Source organism: Ylistrum balloti, unplaced genomic scaffold, assembly GCF_031769215.1.
Source record: "Ylistrum balloti isolate Yb309-2 unplaced genomic scaffold, AGI_CSIRO_Ybal_v1 Utg370128, whole genome shotgun sequence".
NCBI lineage: Eukaryota > Metazoa > Mollusca > Bivalvia > Pectinida > Pectinidae > Ylistrum > Ylistrum balloti.
In genome coordinates, this window is record NW_026782141.1 from 362,643 (window position 1) to 371,023 (window position 8,381).

Here is an 8,381-nt window from a genome sequence, read left to right on the forward strand (position 1 = left end):
GAGATCTCTACAGTGTTCATGTTAAGGTCCAAGGTTCCAGTCCAAAACATACCATCACACTTGAATACTTAATTAGATTCAACACAAAGATGACTAAGACAACACAGTTTACTACTGGACGTTGATGGTAACAGAATTTAGGAGCTTGTTTGTTTATGTTGATAAACAAGTTTGTAGGCACATTGAACGTAACATTTCAGTCTAAATCAGGACTGACCTACAAATATTGATACAGGCCTAGAAAGGCTTAGCTGAAGCTCATCAGTAGGCAAATTAAGATAAGTAGATCCACCTTTATTTCATAAATGAACAACTCAAGAACAACCTTGGTCCTACTGGTCAACCAATAAACAACATACAGCCAATGTGTGGAGTTGATGTATCCTGTAGAGTTTTAGTCGTCTGATATTGGTGGAGGACTCATGACATGAGGAGTCTTGTGTAAATTGTCATTGATTTGCCAATTAACTTAAAACTGGTTATGTATTTTGAAATCAATTCTTGAACAATTTTCATGAAATTGTAAACCTGACACAACCAGCAGTAAATGACAAAATTGTAAACCTGACACAGCCAGTAGTAAATGACAAAATTGTAAACTTGACACAAACAGAAGTAAATGACAAACCACATCGAGGAATGATAAAATGATACTTCTATATATCATTAAAAATTCATAAACAAAAATCTGAAATAATATATCAGAGTGAATATCTACAGAACAATGTACATACAGCTTCACTATTGAACTGTGAAAGATACCTTCTATCTAAGCCTCAGTATATCACATAGTAATCACAAGGATTTTGGCTGTTTATACATACAGTACAAGGTATCATCGTAATATACTTCTGTCCAACTATACAAAAATGTACAAAAAATTACAAATTAAATTGTCATACAAAGTCATTTCACTGTGTCCTGAAGAGGAAGATTTGTGTTACAACCATGTCTCTATACTGCATTTAAAATAATTATTTATTAGAGATTCAATAGTTTATACATTTACTTTTATTTGAATCTAACAACCACAGATACATTATATATTAACAATTTAGTCTGAAGATCATTCAATTGCAATATCTATAAGTGTAATAAAATTTGTTGAAAATGAAAAATAGTAATAATTTATGCTTCAACACATACATAAATTTCTATATTGAAGTGTTCATCTATATAATTTTGTTTACAAGGTATATGTACTGTGCTTCAAAGTTCACAATCTTTCTCTATGGATACAAGTTTCAGCTTCATTTAACTTTCTGACAGATATCATTACAACCTTCACTTTGTTCTGTACCTGAAAAAGTACTGCTTTATAGCTAGTATGGGGAACGTGACAAGTATTTGGCATATATAAGGACATTGTATATATTATGTATATGTGGAACAACACATTACTCTCCTTTTTTGTAATATATATATATATATGCCTGGTATATATAATAACAATAATAAACTAGGCATTTTTTATAAAAAAAAAATAAGCATTAAAATCCTAGCTTTTTATTTAAATTGATAGAATTTGAATTTTAAAAGTATAATTTTTTATACACAAAAGAAAATTTACATCAATTATTACATCGGTGCAGAATTACTCTTTTAACACTTATGGTAAAATAAGTTTCGATAACAAGAGCATTTTCTACTTAAGAACACAACACTTTATTACATTATGATAAAGATGTTAAATAGTAAAATGTAGACATATTTGGTTTTACACGAGATGGTCAGAATTAAATGCTCCTTTTGACCTTGACAGCCAATTTCATTGAGAATACTAATGTATATATGATTTCTGTGATTTTGTTTTCGAAAAGTAAACAAACATCTTTGACATTTTGTTCTTAAGATGTTTGAAGACTTTAACATGTTAGACCACTGACCTTTACAGTGGATCAAGGTTATTCATTAGAACAAACTTGGTAGTACTCTATCCCAGTATGCTACAGGCCTAACCCCAGTCACCCTTGGCTTTTAGTTATGTATGTTTTTTTAACATTTAAACACATTTCACCCCTGTGGCCTTGAAAGTGGGTTGAGGTCATTCATTTGAACACATTTAGTAGCCCTTCATCATAGCATACTACACACTCAAAATCAGCATCATTGGCTTTTTGGATATTGAGAAAAAATTGTTTACGAATGGCCCATGACGGACGAAACAATGTCTATAGGTCATTCTGACCCTTCAGGACCCTATAGTATAGCTAAATAATGAATTAAGTTGCAAATTCTTAAGACTACCTTTTCAGATTTCATCAAACAAAATATGATCCGCCTCATCATAGGAAGTTTTCATTAAAAAAAATGCCCAACCCTGACAATCCTTTGCAAGAATGGTATTAAACTACCATTTTTGTTTAAACAAAATATCACAAGTTTTCAGACTACATTTGTTCAAACATGACAAAGCATTCAGGAAGTCCTGTCTTTCAAGAAAACAACCTTTGATTTCCCTTTTATAAGTTGCATCCCACCCATTCAGGACATGTTAACAACTTTACAGTCACAAATAATCAATGGTATGCCAAACCAAGCTTTGCTTAAATTCACCAATGCATTAGGGAAGTTAGGTGTATTAAAATACTAGTTTCTCCTTAATCATCTCAACCCCTCCTACCCCAGGAGTCCTGACTCCAATCAAATTTACATATAACATAACATAATTATCCCTCACAGTATTCAGGTGATGTAGTGTTTTAAATCAAAACAACTAATATTCCCGAAGTCGTTCACAACTTCCTTAACACAAAATATTGCTAATCTTCCTTACAGATGTTTCAGAAATAACTTTGTAGAATTTCTCAAATGTGTTCAGGAATAACTGTTTTTAAAACAGTTGGATCATCTAATTCAATTACTAAATAACAAACATCTCTTCTTTCAGGCTAAATAAAGTTCAACTCATAAACGCCAGTAGTAGTGTTTTAAATCAAAATGTCTTGTTTTCATATAATGGGCTCAGCCCGTCCCTTCTCTAGGGTGTCACCAACATTATTCATACAAAAAAAGTCTTTCTTTCCTTAAAAAGTAAGTTTCAGACTAGATTTGGAATAAGCAATATCGTAACATCTCTCGGATGAAATATACCAAAGGAAGGGTAATTTAATTTGAAATACAGGGCTTGCATAGTATGCTTATGTCTTGCGTAGAAGGTACAACTTGACATTACATGCTTCATTTACTTATTTCCAACATACCTAGGTATATATTACATCAACCGCCCAATTAAAGTACCAAATGAAATAAATACAATACACATGAACAATTCCTCTTTGTAACAAATTTCTGAAAGCTTCAACTCTTTTGATTTTGCATACTTATAGAGTAAATACAATGGAATGAAAACATGTAACAGATCAGGAATCATGAGGCCGATGTTTCTGGCATTTTGGAAATGAGATCCTCTACGATAAATTACGTGTTGTATAAATTGATCAGAACCTTCAACTGATATGTGCATCAAGTTAATACTGACAATTGCTAGTATCTTCCAGGAAATGATCTCATTACGAATATCACACAGGTTTAACACAAGGCAGGTAGCGATGACTTCAGTGATAGTGAACAACATATGATGTTTGTAGTAGTCGTAGAAGTCCTCGTTGTAGTAGCTGAAGTAGGACCACCACGAGTAATAATGAGGATACAAGTTCACTAAATACAATACGAACATTGCATGTCGCAGATTGCCTCTCCGAATCAATGGAATAAGATATTTGATACTCTCGTAAGCCAGAAGTATGAAGATCACTGTGAACAGCCAGATACGCATTGTTTGCCAGGTAGCATTAAAGTAGACATGTTTGTATGTTGTTGGCCCAGGGTCCTCATACTGTCCTGGAAATTACATATAAATATACAGATTTGAGTGAATTTTTAATGAATAAGGTTTTATTCCCCGCTCAGAGTTGTTTCCCTTTGACAAAAATCAAAATTTTACCTTCATCATTTTAAAATCATCACAAAATCTTTGCAAAACCTGCAAGCTCGACCTTTCTGATTTGTGTTGAAAAATCATTTTTTGCCCTGTTTATTAAGTTTGGTAAGATAACAACAAGAAAATGATATGAAATATGTATTAATTGGATAGCACTGCATTAAGCATATGTTGTATGTTACCTCTGAATACAGTATCGAAGCAGGAACATGTGCACTTGTTCTTGTCCACCTTTGGTTTCCCAGGTACCCAGATTTTCAGATGGATAATACCTGATAAAAGGTATCAATATAAAGATAAGTTTCTCTTTTAACTTCAAAATTTCTTCAGTATTTGACAATAAAACAATTCTGTCACAGCAATGACAACATTTGCTCAAACTGATAATGTAAATAAGTAGATGTCATTTAGGATGATGGCTCAAATCTAAAATACTGTGACTTCAGCAAAAAGCTCATGATAATGAAACAGTTTCATGTCAAAACTTGGATCTTTTTTTACTGTATTTAGTGACCTATCTGAAGGTTGTCCAGGTTACAATGTTTGCTACATATAACATCGAGTGCAAGGTGATTTTGTGAGAAAGGATGAATTAGATCATAGGTAGATACAATACTGTATAAGTTGATTTCTGACAGTAACAACATCTTTGAATAATAAATCTAAGGTTACACAAGTTGATCTAAGAATATTTTTCAAAGAAACAATACCTAATATCGCTTTTGCATTGATAATTGCTATCACCTTTATGTACAATGTAATCATAACCCTTTGATATTTGAATTTCAGCAATGCTTTAAAATAAAAATAATTTAATAACAAAATGATTAATGTACCATAATTATCTTTCATAAATACTCATGGCTTGTAATTAGCTAAGCTTATAGCAGGACAAATAGGGTACTTAAACACTATAATGTCAAATGAGTATACATGGCAAGTACCTATGTGGATATATGGAAGTATAGTGATGAAGATGACACCACTGAGGAAGGCAAAGACCTTGTCTTTGTAGTTGGTGACAGAGGAGGAACTGGAATTATGAAGAGTTGTCATCTGTTTCTCCATGTAATTCTGCATCATGTTGCCACCAGGGGCCGATCGTGACTTGTTGAAAAACATATTTATTTCTGAAGAAAACAAGAAATGGTGATTGTTATTAATAGCTGGGATACTGGGACAATAAAACTGAAACAAAAGGTAGAAATTTTATTTTTTTGGCACCAAACATCATCAAAATAATTTAAGCACTCAAAATCTTTAAAGCATGCATTCCTATTCAAACCGGTTACTGGCAAAGTTTGGTTCTCCAATGCTCTACTAATAATCAACATCTTTCTTATTTCATGAGGACAAATTATCCTAATTTATGTCTCAATTATTCTGACCAACTGAAAATTATATGTAACTAACAACTTCATAATTACATGCAATTGTCCAAGATATCATCTTTCTGCTAGAAAGTTCTATTTTTGGTTTCATATTGATAAATAGGCATGCCAAATTGATGGCCTCAGGTGTGGTAGCCTTAATCATTACCAGCTAAATCTTAGGTTTACAGACAAGATATATATATATGACACGATCAATAGCCTCAGGTAGAGTTCAATATATGATTTATGGATCATCATGTTCATAGAACACCTGCGTGCACCTTGAAATAACTTTATTGCCTGCCTGTTTATAGTATAATGTTACATATTTTTAATGTAACATTCAGGTATACATAGCGACGGATTTGTAACTGCTAATAAAGATAGCAAACGACTTTGTCAAGCAAAGCTAGGCTGGACTCCCGTCTTGTCCATGGTACATCACGCAAGTCGCTTATAATCTATTGCTTTGCTTCTTGCTAGTTGAAATACATTTGGATTCGTGTTTACTTCTATAGTTTAATAAATTACCATGTGCAGGACTATCGACACACTTTGTAGCCCATATTTATCAATTAAAACAATTAACAGATAATTATATGCCAGCACCCGTGGTCCAAGGTGTTTGCATCATCGCAAGATGTGATTGCATTGCCAATCAATTATCCACAAATTAAAATAGAAAATACATGCAGTTTTAGAGTACGATGCTTATCTAGGGATTGATTCTACAGTGACCACGTTGCCAGGAAATAGTTTACCTGTATTGTCACTCTTACCTGTTTCCGTACCTGTCCGACCTTCACTCAAACTCTACCTCCAAATTTTATAGCCAATGTCAATTTGACGCTTGAGCGTAGTAAGAAACGGGAAACGCATACTTGGCCCAGACGGAAACACATACATGACCCAGACGAAACTGATAACTAAATTAGAGGCTCGCCAAAGGTGAACGTGGTTTAGACTAGACCAGATATTTCGAAGACTAAATTTGTCATCGTGTTCCAGCCTATTTTCGTGCATTTTCCCTTGCCTGTGAAAATGCATGACATTTTGTGCGTTCAGTGGATTGCACCACGTTGCACCCACAGAAATAGTAGTCCGAATGATTTCTGACTGTCTATCCGCGATTTCTTCACGCCATTGTTTCTGTTTGCCTCTGAGATTGCCGCCCCGAGAACAGCCAGATTATATTTGGATGGTTACCTCACCATCAAACAACATATGGGAGGCCCGTCACATGCCATACAGGACACAACATTAGGGTAAAAATAACTGAGAGGCCGCTGGTCGACCGTTTTATTATTTATCTGTCATTGTTGTTACGCGGTGCCCATCATCATAAGTTTCTCGCCGTGTAAATCCTCTAAAATTGTTGGAGTAAAATTTCTCAAGGACACAACAATGACAAAACTGGTTGGTGCCCTAGTAACTTTCCGAGAAACACAAACCGCAAGTGTTAGAGAACGAAACCACGCACTTCGGATTGCGACCTCAAAAGACGAACGAATTGAAAGTTTCAAAAGTCAAATGTGTCTAATAATTACCATCACAAATAAAACATTCATTTTATAAAAAAGTGTATTTGAAAATACCAATCTCACCTCGATACCTCGATCCGAACCTGCTGGCTCACGTCTCGTTAGAGTTCGGTGCCACCGAACCAAGTAGCCTTCAGATAGATGTTCTTGAGAAAGACGTGCATTCCGGCGTTGACCAATACGTATTTGGATTGTATTTCTGACCCTTTTCTGCATGAACGTGTGTGGTGTAATGGGTTCATAATTGTGAAAAATATCTAATTACATTATTTAAAAAAAAGTCTTACATTTCTGCGTAAACTTTTATTGTCGCCAGTGGCTTCAAATGACCTCAATAAAATTGTCAGGAGCTTAATGAAAATTTCAATGATCATGAGCATTAATTTTCAACAATTTTTTGAGAGTCAATCACTGCAGTTAGTTAAATTAACAATCAAATGTGTTGGTTGGATACTGTTTAATTGTTTCTTGGTGCTTCGAGTACTGAAACTGCTTTTCCGGAACGTAATAGAGGTATTCCTCAGTCGGACAACAGTTTATTGTCCCGTCCCCCTGACGCCACGCGAGTAGTTAGACTAAGCATGCAGTGCATGTGCATTGTATTTTAAACATGTTTTTTTTTCGTTGTTCGTTTTGTATTCCATGCAGTCTTTCATCTCAACATGAGCACGTTATCACAAAACAATCCTGTCTTTTTCTGAATCTCCGTTCCATTCAGATTCAATAAATATATTGATTACTCTGTTTATGATCCATACAGCAGTGGAGGGGCATTAAGCGTTTCCCCTAGTCTGTACACTTGTAGTTATTTACGGCGTACAAAACAAATGTTGTTTCTTTGGAACTGTGCTTTATTAAGTCTTGAAACTAGACGTGCATTCGTCTTGGAAAGTGCTTTACTGTTTGTTATTTGTAGGTCAATGTGATTTTCGAACTGGCAAAACCTCGCGGTCACTTTGTTTGGGGTAAGCATGAAAGTTGGACTAAGTTCTTGTAAGTTTCTCTGGAACTCTGTCTTACCCGATCTCGGCACTCCACATATATGTTTTACTGCCGTTTTCATTTGTATGGGACCGTGACCAGTATTTTCGTCTTGGTTTGGCTTTGCTTTCACGTATATGCCGCGACACAATAATGTATGTTATGTAACAACCAGTCGTGACATTTTTATGTCATTCACTCTCACCAAATTTCACACCATTTAACAATTTGTTTAACTCAATAATTAACTGTAGTTATTTTAGAAATGTGCGATGAATTATCTCGGACAAGCTTGTTCACGTATATGTGTATCTAGCCGCGTCCAGTTGTTGCATCTTCCATCTTCACGTTCTATTCCGGTCCAGTGTGCCATTTTTTATTGGAAGAGATATAAAGTTACAGGTTCTTAACTTACAAATATATATTCTATCTGTTTAATTGAGTCCGGTGAAATGTTTTTATATATTCAAATTGACTCTTAAATATTTTATATATCTGACATAATGATGACTTTTCTTTGTTAATATATAACATGTATAAATT

The 8,381-nt window shown here is 34.3% G+C and overlaps 1 protein-coding gene across 1 annotated transcript; it reads right to left on the minus strand.

Moving 5' to 3' along the window:
- Positions 1-1,587: 1,587 nt before the first annotated feature.
- On the minus strand, positions 1,588-6,141 carry LOC132550577 (uncharacterized). Its single transcript, XM_060214668.1, has 4 exons — positions 6,096-6,141; positions 4,888-5,073; positions 4,126-4,215; positions 1,588-3,843 (listed from the first exon to the last, which is right to left on the minus strand). Exons 2-4 carry the CDS (start codon positions 5,063-5,065, stop codon positions 3,215-3,217), a joined length of 897 nt encoding a protein of 298 aa, XP_060070651.1. The 5' UTR covers positions 5,066-5,073; positions 6,096-6,141; the 3' UTR covers positions 1,588-3,214.
- Positions 6,142-8,381: the final 2,240 nt, after the last annotated feature.